The sequence below is a fragment of the Loxodonta africana genome, chromosome 21 (assembly GCF_030014295.1).
Source record: "Loxodonta africana isolate mLoxAfr1 chromosome 21, mLoxAfr1.hap2, whole genome shotgun sequence".
In the NCBI taxonomy this organism is placed as follows: Eukaryota; Metazoa; Chordata; class Mammalia; order Proboscidea; family Elephantidae; genus Loxodonta; species Loxodonta africana.
In genome coordinates this window covers 75,051,688-75,066,470 of record NC_087362.1, presented here as the reverse complement: position 1 = coordinate 75,066,470, position 14,783 = coordinate 75,051,688, and the positions used below count along the sequence as shown (strand labels likewise).

The following is a 14,783-nucleotide window of genomic DNA, read 5'->3' as shown; positions in this document are numbered from 1 at the left end:
AACACACTACCTACCTAAACTAACACAAACCAAGGTAGAACTACCACCTATAACAAAAGAAAAGATTGAAAAGGTAATTTAAAAACTCCCAACAAACAAAAAGCCCTGGCCCTGATGGCTTGCTGGAAAATTCTACCAAACCTTCAGAGAAGAGTTAATACTACTACTACTAAAGGTATTTCAGAGCATACAAAAGGATGGAATACTCCCAAACTCATTCTATGAATCCAGTATAACCCTGATACCAAAACCAGGTAAAGACACTACAAAAACTAAAATTACAGACCAGTATCCCTCATAAACATAGATGTAGAAATCCACAACAGAATTTTAGCCAATAGAATTCAATAACATATCAAAAAAATAATACACCATGACCGAGTGGGATTCATACCAGGTATGCAGGGATGGTTCAGCATTAGAAAAACAATCAATGTAATCCATCACATAAATAAAACGAAAGGTAAGAACCACATGGTCTTATCAATTGATGCAGGAAAGGCATTTGACGAAGTCCAATACCCATTCATGATAAAAATCTCAGCAAAATAGGAATAGAAGTGAAATTCCTCAACATAATAAAGGGGATTTATACAAAGCCAACAGCCAACATCATCCTAAATGGAGAGAGTCTGAAAGCATTCCCCTTGAGAATGGGAACCAGACAAGGATGCCCTTTATCACCACTCTTATTCAACACTGTGCTGGAGGTCCTAATGAGAGCAATAAAGCAAGAAAAAGAAATAAAGGGCATTCAAATTGGTAAGGAAGAAGTAAACATATTCATATTTGCAGATGATATGATCTTATACACAGAAAACCCCAAAGAATCCTCAAGAAAACTACTGGAACTAACAGAAGATTTCAGCAAAGTATCAGGATACAAGATAAACATAGAAAAATCAGTTGAATTCCTCTGCACCAACAAAGAGGGTGTTGAAGAGGAAATCAACAAATCAATACCATTTACAATAGCCCCCAAGAAGATAAAATACTCAGGAATAAATCTTACCAGAGATATAAAAGACCTATACAAAGAAAACTATAAGACACTACTGCTAGAAACCAAAAGAGACCTATATAAGTGGAAAAACGTACCTTGTTCATGGATAGGAAGACTCAACATTGTGAAAACGTCAATTCGACCCAAAGACATCTACAGATAAAATGCAGTCTTGATCCAAATTCCAACAACATTTTTTAACAAGATGGAGAAACAAATCACCAACTTCATATGGAAGGGGAGGAGGCCCTAGATAAGTAAAGCATTACTGAAGAAGAACAACAACAAAGTGGGAGGCCTCGCATATCTGATTTTAAAACCTATTATACCACCATGGTAGTCAGAATAGCCTGGTACTGGTACAACAACAGATACATAGACCAGTGGAACAGAATTCAAAATTCAGATATAAATTCATCAACCTATGAGCAGTTGATATTTGAAAAAGACCAAAGTCTGCTAAATGGGGAAAAGACAGTCTCTTAAACAAATGGTGCTGGCATAACTGGATATGCATCAGAAAAAAAACAAGACCCTTACCTCACATCATGTACAAAAACTAACTCAAAATGGATCAAAGACTTAAATATAAAATCTAAAACGATAAAGATCTGGAAGAAAAAAATAGAGACAACGCTAGGAGCCCTAATACATGGCATAGATAGAAAACAAAACATAACTAACAATGCGCAAACACCAGAAGAGAAACTAGATAACTGGGAGCTCCTGAAAACTGAACACTGAAGCTCATCGGAAGACTTCACCAAAAGGGTAAAAAGAAAACCTGCTCTCTGGGAAAAGTTTTTTGTCTACAGTATATCCATCCAGGGTCTAATCTCTCAAGTCTGTAAGATAGTACAAAACCTCAACAACAAAAAGACAAATAACTCAGTTAAAAAATGGGCAAGAAATATGAACAAGCGCTTCACCAAAGACCTCAGGTGGCTAACAGATGCATGAGGAAATGCTCAGGATCATTAGCCATTAGAGAAATGCAAATCAAAACTACAATGAGATACCATCTCACCGCAACAATGCTAAAGTAAATGTTGGAGAGTGTAGAGAGACTAGAACACTTAGGCACTGCTGGTGGGAATGTAAAATGGTACAACCACTTTGGAAATCAGTTTGGCACTTCCTCAAAATGCTAGAAATAGAAGTACCATAAGATCCAGCAGTCCCACTCCTTGGAATGTAGCCTAGAGAAATAAGAGCTATCACCTGAACAGATATATGCACACCCATGTTCATTACAGCACTGTCCACGATAGCAAAAGGATGGAAACAGCCTAGGTGCCCATCAACAAACGAATGGATAAAAAATTACGGTATATACACACAATGAAATTCTACGGAAGGATAAAGGAGAATGATAAATCCACAAAACATCTCACAACATGGATGAATCTGGAAGGCATCATGCTGAGTGACAAATATTGCATGAGACCACTATTGTAAGAACTCAAGGAAAAGGTTTAAACACAGAAGAAAACATTCTTTGATGTTACAAGGGTGGGGAGGGAGGGAGAGGGGTATTCACTAACCAGATAGTAGACAAAAAATTATCTTAGGTCAAGGGAAGGACAACACACAATACAGGGGAAGTCAGCATAACTAGACTAAACCAAACGCTAAGAAGTTTCCTGAACACAACCAAGCACCTCTAGGGACAGAGTAGCAGTGGTAGGAGTCAGGGAACCATGGTTTTAGGGACATGTAGGTCAGTTGGCATAACAAAGTTTATCAAGAAATGTTCTGCATCCCACTTCGGTGAGTGGTGTCTGGGGTCTTAAAAGCTTGCAACGGACCATCTAAGATGCATCAATTGGTCCCAACCTACTTGGAGCAAAGGAGAATGAAAAACACCAAAGACACAAGGAAAATATTAGCCCAAGAGATAAAAGGGCCACATAAGCCAGAGACTCCATCAACCTGAGACCAGAAGAACTAGATGTTGCCCAGCTACCACCAATGACTGCCCTAACAGGGAACACAACAAACAGTCCCTGAAGGAGCAGGAGAAAAGTAGGGTGCAGAACTCACATTCACGTAAAAAGACCTGACTTAATGGTCTGAGACTAGAGGAACCCCAGAAGACATGGCCCCTGGACTCTCTGTTAACCCAGAACTAAAACCATTCCCGAAGCCAACTCTTCAGACAAAAGTAGACTGGACTACAAAACATAAAATAAATAGAAGAGTGTGCTTCTAGTTCAAGTAGATACATGAGACTAAATGGGCAGCTCCTGTCTGGAGGCGGATAAGAAGGCAGAAAGGGACAGGAGCTGGTTGAATGGGCACGGGAAACGCGGAGTGGAAAGGGGAAATATGATGTCACGTTATAGAGATTGCAGCTAGGGTCACATAACAGTATGTGTATAAATTTTCTTATGAGAAATTAACTTGACCTCTAAACTTCCACCTAAAGCACATTAAAAAAAAAAAATGATTTACAGCCTTGGAAATCCTGTGGGGCAGTTCTACTCTGTCCTACAGTGTCATTATGAGATGGAATTGACTCAGCTGCAATGAGTTTTTAATAGATCTTATTAGGAGCCTTGGTGGTATAATGGTTAAGCACTTGGCTGCTAACTGAAAGGTCAGCACTTCAAACCCACCAGCCGCTCCGTGGGAGAAAGATACCTGGTGGTGTGCTCTGGTAAGGATTACAGGCTAGGAAACCCTATGGGTCTCTTCTGTGGGAATGAACTTAACCGCACACCACCACAACGTATATCTGATAAGTGTTTAATTTCCAGAATATATAAAGAACTCCTACAACTTAATAACAAAAAGACAACCCAATCAAAAATGGGCAAAGGAATAGTCAGAAGATATACAAATGACCAACAAGCACATGAAAGATTCTCAACATCATTAGCCATGTGGAAACGCAAGTCAAAACAATGACATACCATTTCATTCTCACTAGGATCTCTGTGATCATAAAAATGGAAAACAATAAATGTTGGAGAAGATGTGGAGAAATTGGAGCCCTCATCCATTGCTAGTGGGAATTTAAAATGGTACAGCTGCTGTGGAAAAGAGTTTGGAGCTTCCTCAAAAAGTCAAATATAGAATTACCAAATGACCCAGCAAGCCCACTCCTAGGTACATGCCCAAAAGAATTCAAAGTAAGAACACAATCCGATACTTGTAAACCAGTGTTCATTGCAGCACTATTCAGAATACTCAAAGGTGGAAACAACCTAAATGTCCATCAACAGATGGATGGGTAAACAAAAAATGTATATAAGGTGAAATGTTACTCAGCCATAAAGACAAATGAAGTCCTGATACATGCTACTACATGGATGAAACTGGAAAACATTACGCTAAGTGAAATCAGTCACAAAATGACAAATATTCTGTGTTCTTACATGAAATATCTAGAATAGACAAAGCTATGGAGACCAGCGTTTATTAGTGGTTGCCAGGGCAGGAGGGCGGAAGAGAGAGTCATTCTTTAGGAGACACTGAGTTTCCGTTAAGGGAGTTGAAAATTTTGGAAACATAATGGAGATGGTTGCATAACATGATGAAAGTACAGCCAGAATGCTCCTTAGAAGCAAGGATGGCAAAATTCATCTTATGTACTTTGGGCATGTTATCAGGAGGGACCAGCCCCTGAGAAGGGCATCATGTTTGGTAAAGTAAAGAGTCAATGAAGAAGGAGACCCTCAGTGAGATGGATTGACACAATGGCTGCAACAATGTGCTCAAGCGTAAGAACAATCATGAGGATGGTGCAGGACCAGGCAGTGTTTCGTTCTTTTGTACATGGGGTCGCTGTCTTAGTTATCTAGTGCTGCTATAACAAAAATACCACAAGTGGATGCCTTTAACTAAGAGAAATTTATTCTCTCACAGTCTAGTAGGCTACAAGTTCAAATTCAAGGCGTCAGCTCCAGGGGAAGGCTTTCTCTCTTTGTCAGCTCTGGAGGAAGGTCCTTGTCATCAATCTTCCCTTGGTTCTAGGAGCTTCTCCATACAGGAACCTCAGGTCCAAAGGACACACTCTGCTCCCAGTGCTGCTTTCTTGGTGGTATGAGGTCCTCATGTCTCTCTGTTTGCCTGTATCTTCTATATCTCAAAAGAGATTGGCCCAAGACACTATCTAATTTTATAGATCTCATCAATATAACTGCCACTAATCCATCTCATTACGTCATAGCGATAGGCTTTACAACACATAGGGAAATCACATCAGATGACAAAATGATAGACATTCACACAATACTAGGAATCATGGCCTAGCCAAGTTGACATATTTTGGGGGACACATTCAATCCATAACCATCATTGTGAGTTGCAACCGACTTGAGGGCACCTAACAACAGCAGCAACAAGTTGTATAAGTAAAAAATGTTGAATCAACAAATGTATATATTTTGCCTCAGTAAAAAAATAATCTGTGTAATAGAACACCTAAACTGCATTACATAATACCTCCTGAAAAAGGAAAAAGAGCCAATGATAGTACTTTTTTACTTGCATTATGGGAAATTTGAGAGGTATTAATATTTTTAAATTTAACTTGTCTGAATCCATTCAAACAACTATCAGATGTGATACTTAAACGAAAGGGTAATGCAGCCTGTGAGAGATTTGTACTAAGGTTTGCACAAGGAAAGTTAACCTGCGAATTGAGGTACAGTCCTCAGCGTTCTGTCGGAATAGCTGATGCCTTCATCTTTCCTTATCAGAATTTATTAAGTCAGCTCACTGAATGTTTTCCATGAAAATAGATTTCTGGTTTATAAAAAACGTTTTCAAAGAAAACAGTTAATTTTAGAGCAACTCTAATATGTATTCATTTCACTAAGCAAGAGCTGTTTGCAGTTAGATAACCTAAATGTGCATAAATTTCAGCCCTGGATGTCAGAGTCGGTCCACATCCATCCTCTTTAACTTTTAACCCTTCCCCCATGTGAACTAGAGTGGTGGGGGAAAGACCTATATATTCTTCGAGGTTCTTTGGTAACTTTTTGTGAGTTCTCTCTTTCCTTTAGTTCTTTTGGTGCTGTGTATGAATTGCTCCCTGAAGCCTCAGTGCTTATAGACCAGAGTTCTGGATCAGTCCCTGGGTGTAGTCTGATTGCAGAAGCTCTGTAGAATGAATGATTCCTAGCACAGTTTTATTGCTTCAACTCTGCCCGAGTGTGACCATCTCAACATTTCATTGCCCAGTATAGTATATATTTTTGGAGTTCCTGGGTAGTACAGATGGGTATGATGCTTGTCTGCCAACCAAAGGTTGAAGGATGGAGAACACTCAGAGGCACCTTGGAAGACAGGCCTAGGATCTACTTCCAAAAAATCAGCCATTGAAAACCCCTGGAGCACATTTCTACTCTGGGGTCATCATCAATTGACTGCAACTGAGTGTTTGTTTTGTTTTTGATGATTCAGCAATGTCATCTCAGACTGCCAACTTTAATTTTGCCCTAGAATTTAGAATATTACTCTTCAGGCTTTAATTTGTTTTAACAGATGCTATACTTCATAAGTTAATTCTAAATGTTTACTGTCATGCCTTATAGTAGCTGTGTTTTCAAATCCATTACTAAAAGTGCTCATTTTTAAATTTATCCATAGTTTCAACCTGTTGTTACTACAGCCATATGTGTGGCCATGGTTATTTTAATTATAGTCAAAAGTGCAGTGTATGGCCAAGATAGACTGCAGGGCAATTCTTTAGGATACTCAAATGCTGGCTTCCCAGTCCTCACCTTGCCCCTTTGTTGGTGAAATCTATCGTGCCTCCTCTCGGTAGTGTAAATCAGAGTATGCGTCTTGGTCATGGGCTGTGAACTATATGGCCAGTACATTTTTCTTTTCGTTGGTTTCCTCTGACCGAAGGTGCAGATAGGTAAGAAGGAGAAGCAGGAAACTGTAGAGCCACAAAAGCCTTCTCACGGTATTTTGCAAGAGAACATTGACCCAAAGAACAAATGTCCAGAGCAGGTGGAGTAAAACACTATGTTGCTCTTGTGTGCAATCAGGTCCATTCTGACTCATAGCAGCCCTGTAAGACAAGGTCGAACTGCCCTGTAGGATTTCCTAGGCTGCAATCTTTATGGGAGAAGATTGGCGGGTCTTTTCTCCTGCAGAGTGGCAGTAGCCTTTTAGATTGGCTTTGAGAAGAGTTACAAAAACATATTTTTACTATCTTTTATCTTTACCTGTATTTACCTTTACCCAATATGCTTTATTTATTTGTGTGGATTTGACTTACTGTCTAGTGTCCTTTCAGTTCCGCCTGAAACACTAAAGGACTCCTTTCAGTATTTCTTGTAAGTCAGGTCTTCTAGTGATAAATTCTGTTTGTGTTTATCTGAAAGAAAAAAAAAAAAAACTTTAGTCTCCCCTTTACTTATGAAGGACAGTTTTGTTTTGTTTTGTTTTTTCTTTCAACGCTTTAAATATATCATCCTATTTCCTTCTGGTCCCCATGATTTCTAATAAGAAATTGACTGTTAATCTTATTGAGGATCAGTTGTGTGTTTAGAGTCATTTCTCTCTTGCTGCTTCAGGATTCTCTATCTTTGGCTGTTGACAGTTTGCCTCTCAATGCGTCTTTAGTGTAGACTGACTATGGTGTCAGTGTTAGTCCTACTTGGAGTTCATTGGGCTTTTTGGATGTATAGATTAATGTTTTCATCAAATTTGGAAGTTTTCAGCCACTATTCTAATAATCTTTCTACCCCTTTCTCTTCCTCCTCTTCTTCAGGGCCTTCCAATATGTATCTTTTGCTATGATAACCCCACAGGTCTCTGAGGCTCCATTCATTTTTCTTCATTCCTTTTTTCTTTGTGATCCTCAGGCTGGATCTTCAAGTTTGGAGCCCTGATGATGCAGTGATTAAGAGCTCAGCTGCTATCCCAAAGGCTGGCAGTTCAAATCCACCAGTCCCTCCTTGGACACTCTATGGGGCAGTTCTACTCTGTCCTATAGGGTTGCTCTGAGTTGGAATCAACCTGACGGCAACAGGTTTGGTTTTGGGTCTACCTTCAAGTTTGCTCGTTTTTCTTCTGCCAGTTTAAACCCACTGTTGAATCCCATAGTGAATTTTTTTATTTCAGGTGTACTCTTCTAGAATTTGTTTGGTTCTTTGTGTGTGTGTGTGTGATTTCTATATCTCTTTATTGATAATCTCTTTGGTGAGACAGTGTTCTCATAATTTCCTTTAATTCTTCAGACATGATTTTCTTTAGTTCTTTGAACAGATTTATAATAGCAGATTTAAAGTCTTTGTGCAGTATGTCCAAAATCTGGGCTTCCTCAGGGACAGTTTCTATTGACTGTTTTTTTTTTCCCCCTCTACTTGTGTATGAGTCATACTTTTCTATTTCTTTAATGTCTTATAAGTTTTTGTTGAAAACTGGACATTTTAAATAATGTAATGTGGCAACTCTGGAAGTCAGATTTCTCCCCATCCCAAGGTTTGCTGTTGTTTCCTTTTGTTGTTGCTGTTTATTTGGTGACTTCCCTGGAATACTGTAAAAAAAAAAAAAAAAAAAGTCTGTGTTCTTTGTTATGTGTGGTCCTCGCTCAGTTAGCATAAACCCGCTGCCGTCAAGTCAATTCCAACTCATAGTGACCCTATAGGATAGAGTAGAACTGCCCTATACAGTTTCCAAGGAGTGCCTGATGGATTCAAACAGACAACCTTTTGGTTAGCAGCCGTAGCTCTTAACTACTACGCCACCAGGGTTTCCTCGGTTAGCTTAGTGGTCAATGATTAGACAGAAATTTTCTTAAATGCCTTGAACCAGTAAGTCTTCCAGTCTTTGCTGAGGGGTTGTATGTGTTATTGGAGCACACCTTCAACAGTATGGCAGGTAGTTTACAAATTTTACTTAGCCTTCACTTCCTGCATATGCCTCAAGGTCAGCCAGAGATGATTAGGACCCAGGCTTTTCCTAGGCATGCACAAAGCTCTGTATAGGCACACAGCCTTCTGGACTCCGGGGAATATTTCCTTAATTTTTCTTTTAAAATTTTGGCCAGCCTCTTGTTATCTCTAACTGGTATCACTGCCTCAGACACCTGCAGTTTTGATGATAAGTGTTGATGATTGTTTTTAACAAACATCTCACTGATAGAGCTGTTCACACAGACAGAACTTTCAATTAGGTCAAATGAAGACAAGCCCTGAGAATGGAACTTTACAGGTCAGATTGTGACAGACTCTGGGGACGGGGCTTTTGGGGAGCTCCAGTGACAGCTAGGCTGGTCATTTTCATAGCTACTGCAGGTAGTCTCTGACTTACAGTGAGGTTCCATTCCAACCACTCCGTTGTAAGTTGGTTCGGATAAGTGAAATACCTCTTTTGTTTGTTTGTTTTACTTTTCATTATTATTGCCTTTTATTAGTATAATCTTTATAAATTCGGTTTTTATTGTCCTTGGACATCTGTGAGTAACATCTGAGAATGAGCCAAAAAACCAAACCTACTTCCATCAAGTCAATTCCAACTCATAGCAACCTTATAGGACAAAGTAGAACCACCCCATAGGGTTTCCAAGGCTGTAAATCTTTTTTATGTAGCAGACTGCCACATCTTTCTCCCACAAAGAGGCTGGTGGGTTCGAACCACTGACATTTTGGTTTGCAGCTGAGCACTTTAACCACTGCACTACCAGGGCTTCTTTTAAGAATGATAACATCAGAAAATTACACGCTGCGACATTCTATGTAGTACATATTACTACTGATAAGCTGTACAAAAAACAGGTGGTCGTAAGTGCAGTACATAGTAACTCGAGTATGTCATAAGTCAAGGGCTACCTTTATACTTGCAAAGCTTTTGATTTTTAAGGCTACTGCAGAGCTGGGGACAGGGGTATGGGAATAGGGCAAGTTAAACACCACAAAGGTCATTATTCTTACCAAGATTCAGCCGTTTTTCTTGAATAAATGCTCCCTGAATTTTTACAAACTTCTTGGTTACATTCCAGAGTTCTGAAGAAGTTGATTTTTGACCCATTTTTTTTGCCTGTATTCTCATTGCTTCTATGGGGTAGCAGATTTTCAGAGACCATTATTATACCATCTCAGAAGTGCTTTTGCCTTACACTGCTACATTAAAATCCATTAGTCTGTCTTGACTTTGAATGACTCTTTTACCCACACGTGGGTTCCTAACGGTGTGCATTAGTTATCTGGAAAATACTGATTTACCGAGTTAGGAAGACCTTCCCAGTGCCAACATGTTCCATCCTCCAGTCCTCTGAATTCACATTTGTCAGCATCACCATTGATCTCATCAAAAAAATATCTTAAGTACTGGAAAGCTGCCAAATTTACCTTGGCAGATACAAAGTTTCCAAAAATCTAATTTTCACGTAGAAGCTCACATTTAATAATGACAACAAATACTGTTAGTTGTTTTACTTGAAGAGATAGGCTTACTTTGTCCCTTTTCAAAAAAAAAAAAGTCAGCTAAATACCCATCTCAACGACTGCAGTTTGGTGCCACTGGTAATACCCACCCTTGATGTCACACTATTACTACAAATATTAACACAGTGTAGTAGGCAAATATTATCTTGAAAACAGTTTTTACCTTTTGCAACCTTCTGAAAATGTCTTGGGGCCTCCTGGGGATCCCTGAAGCACATTTTGAGGGTTATTGTATAAAGGAATTGAATATGGATTTCCAGCCCTTGCCTTCAAATACCAGAATGACTGGCCCATGGTGAGAGGTGAATGTAGGGGAGCTTAAGGATTCATATTAGAGATTCACTGACCTGATTTTTAAAGTGAATATAAGCGGGAGAGACAAAAAATACCTAAATAAATCAGTAAAATAAGATAGTGTGGACAGTAGTGTGAAATACGCTCTAATGTAAATTAGAAAAAATGTTCAAGAATATAATTGGGAAGGCTTGCTGAAAACAATACTATAAGTATTATTAACTATAACTAACCCAGAAAACCCAACTGTAACTGAATATATTATTTAAGATTTTTACATATAGGATAAAACCATAAAGGGAAAAGAAAGGAATAATTGTATGAAGAAGGTAATTCCACACATTAACATCTCTTCACCTATCAGTGGTTGGCTTGAAAATTGTGGATATCTAAAGAACAAGCTCTTGCTTCCCCACCTGCAAAGCAGGAATGTAGATAACAATTTTGGTGATTCTTTCATGGAAGTAATATGTAGTGTAAGTATATAATATTCTCCTTTCTACATAAAAATACTATAAGCCCAAGACACTAATCTTCCACTATATAGACTATGGATGGTAAGCTAATTTTGAGGTTATAACAGAGTAATAAACGTGTCCTCAGAAGTATAATCTCCCAATCTTGCTGGAATGGGACAAATTTAGAGTATGACAGAACATGCCCTGTTCCAAAGACACAGACTTAGGAGAGAAAATTTATGTCAACAAGAGGTACACCACATTAACAGTGCTCCTTGCTATGCATGTGAAGCAACAGGATCTCTCTGCAGCTTGGTAGGAATGGAACATGGAAATACTAGTACAGGAAAAAAATGGTGCTGCTTAGTGCAGCCAAAGATACATATATCCTGTGACTTAGCAATAATATAAATTTAAACATTTTTTCTACTAACAAATTTTGTTTTAAAGTGTTATTTATGGCACTACTCTCCAAGTAACTGTCATCTAGGTAAAAATACTATATAAGTTTTTTTTTTACTGTATTTGTAATAGATTTGCTTGAATCTTCAAATCATTCACATACTTTTCAAGGCTTACCTCTTCCTTTTTTATTGCAGCCCTTTGGAGTAAATCAGCCTGGACCATATATCATGTACACAACTGTAGATGCAAATGGGTACCTGAAAAACGGTTCAGGTAAGGCTGAATAAAATGTCCATAATACATAAAATCACCTTTAAATGACATATTGGCAAGGTAAGCTTGGTGACAGATGTTACTGTCATGTTTTCACGTTACTTATTTTTTTATCTTAGAATTTCAGTAGACGTACATTGGTTGATTACATAAGGGCCTTAGGACAAAAATATTAACATTGAATTCCTCATTTATCCTCATTGTGATGAAGCCAAATCATTATCCTTATTTTTCAATTGAATTTTCAACAGAAAGGCATTTAACAAAAATTACTTGAGTTATCTTGATTAAAGAGTGAAGTGGTTGATAATTAGGAAGATCATCTTAGAAGAAAAAAAGGAATTTAATGAATACTACAATCTAGTCCCTAGTATTTTCATGTGTGGAGTTGAAGCTGGAATATTATCTGTAGGTATTTTTGACATATGATTATTTTTAAAAATTCTAGTTGTATATTTAAAAAATAATAAAGGAGAATGCAACCAAGACAAAAAGGAAGTAAAACTAACCAAGGATGCCTGCTTTTGATAGATGATTGACTGTGGTGAGACCCAGATCACAGTAAATACAACTAAATAGGAAATCTAACATAGTAATATGATTCTTTTGAGACTTCTTGAGTCCTAACCATGAAGAAATATAAACAGAGTTGCTATCGCTCCTTCACATTTTTGGACATAAAAAAAGAAGTAATTCATCATATGGGCATTCTCATATTATGTAATGGCCTAACATCACAGCGACTGTTCTTTTGAGCTATTTGTACACATTAAGACTTTCAATCATACTGCTGCCTCAGCACAGAAACACATTCCACAAAACAAAACTACTTAAAAAATTCAAGGAGAAATTGGAAAACACAAATTATACTCAAATGCTTAGTATTAGTCAAGGAAGCATAAAATGTATAAGTATGTAGATGATTTGAACAAATTCATTATTTAAGGCTTCATTCAGATGCATATTCAACTTTGTCGTACACAAGAAAAGCCCCAGAACCAGCTGGTTTTATCAGTTAATTCTTATAGACTTTCAAGGCACAGAGTCAGTGCTTTGTAAGATGTTTCAGAACATAGGAAAGAAGACAAAAAGTTATTCCTTTCTTATCATGAAGCTAATATAACTCAGACAAAGCCAGCATAAACAAAACCAAAAACTTAGCTCATTGGTGAATTATCAATGAAAAATCCTATCTAAAATGCTAACAGTTTAAATTCACCTGTATTTTGAAAGAATGCCATTGAGAAGGTGATTACTTAAGATATACACTGATGGCTTAAAATACAATATAAATATTGTATAGCAATAAATCAATTTTTAAACATGTCTTCTTTTTTGAATTTTTTATATAACATTATGTACCTCTTTCAATGTGTACTATTTTTTTAATTTCATTCTGATCTGTTTTTATGATTATACAATAACTACCTTACCCAGTCCTCTGTTGTTTATTTTTCTTTAATACAACAGTGCATCAGTGTGCATATATTTTTGTGCAATTAAATGAATAAATATTTCACAGGAACAAAAATCTGGAAAAACATATACCGCATTGTTAACTTTCAAGCATCAGAATTTCAACAGATTCACTTTCCACTTACATTCTGTTTTTAAGTAAGCCTGTTGTCCTTTCTTCGTTTTTAAAAAAAGATAAATTTCACAACCAAAGTCTATCAAAAATATTACTCTTAGAATTAGATGTAGAATTGTGAGAAGATAGCAGATTAGGAAGCTCCAGGAATCAGTACCTCTAATGAACTGGCAGGAATTGTATGAATCAACTGTTTTGGAACTCCGGAGTCTATTCAAACACTTGAAGCATCCAGATGAGAGCTTGATGAAGGGGATGATAAATTTTGATACACAAGGAAACCTTTGTAAGGTCACTGTATGACCACAGAGATAACATAAGAAAAACTTCTACTGTACACAACAATACGTACTTCACAAAAAAATAATTTGGAAAAGTCACAAATGTACAGCTCCAGCCCTCAAAAAGGAAAAATCACCAATCCCTGGAGAATGAGAATATTAGATTACCAGAGCTGTTAGAACATAATACAACATACAGTTCTCAGCAAAAAAAAAAAAAATTACAAAACATGGAAAGAAACAGGAAAGTTTGACACATTCACTGGAAAAAAAAAGTTGAGAGAAATCATCCCTGAGGAAACCCAGATGTTTGAATTATTAGTCAAAAACCTTGAATCTGCTCAAAAAGCTAAAGGAAATCAAGAAAACAATGTTTGAACAAAATGAGAATATCAATAGAGATTGTTGTTAAGGTGCCATCAAATCAGTTCCAACTCATAGTGACCCTAGTTGCAACAGAACAAGACACTGCCCGGTCCTGCGCCATCCTCACAATCACTGTTATGCTTGAACCCATTGTTGTAGCAACTGTGTCAATCCATTTCATTGAGGGTCTTCCTCTTTTTCACTGACCTTCTACTTTACCAAGCATCATGTCCTTCCCCAGGGACTGATCCCTACTGACAATATGTCCTAAGTATGTGAGACGTACTCTCACCATCCTTGCTTCTGTTATACATTCTGATTATACTTCTTCCAAGACAGATTTGTCCATTGTTTTGGCAGTCAATGGTATGTATATTCAGTATTCTTTGCCAACACCACAATTTAAAGAAATCAGTTCTTCTTTGGTCTTCCTTATTCACTGTCCAGCTTTCACATGCATATGAGACGATTGAAAACACCACGGCTTGGGTCAGGCACACCTTAGTCCTCAAGGTAACATCTTTGCTTTTCAACACTTTAAAGAGGTCTCTTGAAGCCAATTTGACCAATGCAATGCGTCTTTTGATTTCTTGGCTGTTGACTGGGGATCCAAGTAAAATGAAATCCTTGACAACCTCAACCTTTTCTCCATTTATCATGATGTTTCTTACTGGTCCAATTGTGAGGATTTTTGTTTTCTTT

At 37.6% G+C, this 14,783-nt stretch overlaps 1 protein-coding gene across 1 annotated transcript in view; it reads left to right on the top strand.

Moving 5' to 3' along the window:
• ITFG1 (integrin alpha FG-GAP repeat containing 1) overlaps window positions 1-14,783 on the top strand; it is a 242,533-nt gene that overhangs the window by 194,018 nt on the left and 33,732 nt on the right. Inside the window, exon 14 of the mRNA XM_064274126.1 lies at window positions 11,765-11,843. Coding sequence (XP_064130196.1) covers window positions 11,765-11,843 — 79 coding nt within the window. The remainder of the gene's footprint in view (window positions 1-11,764; window positions 11,844-14,783) is intronic.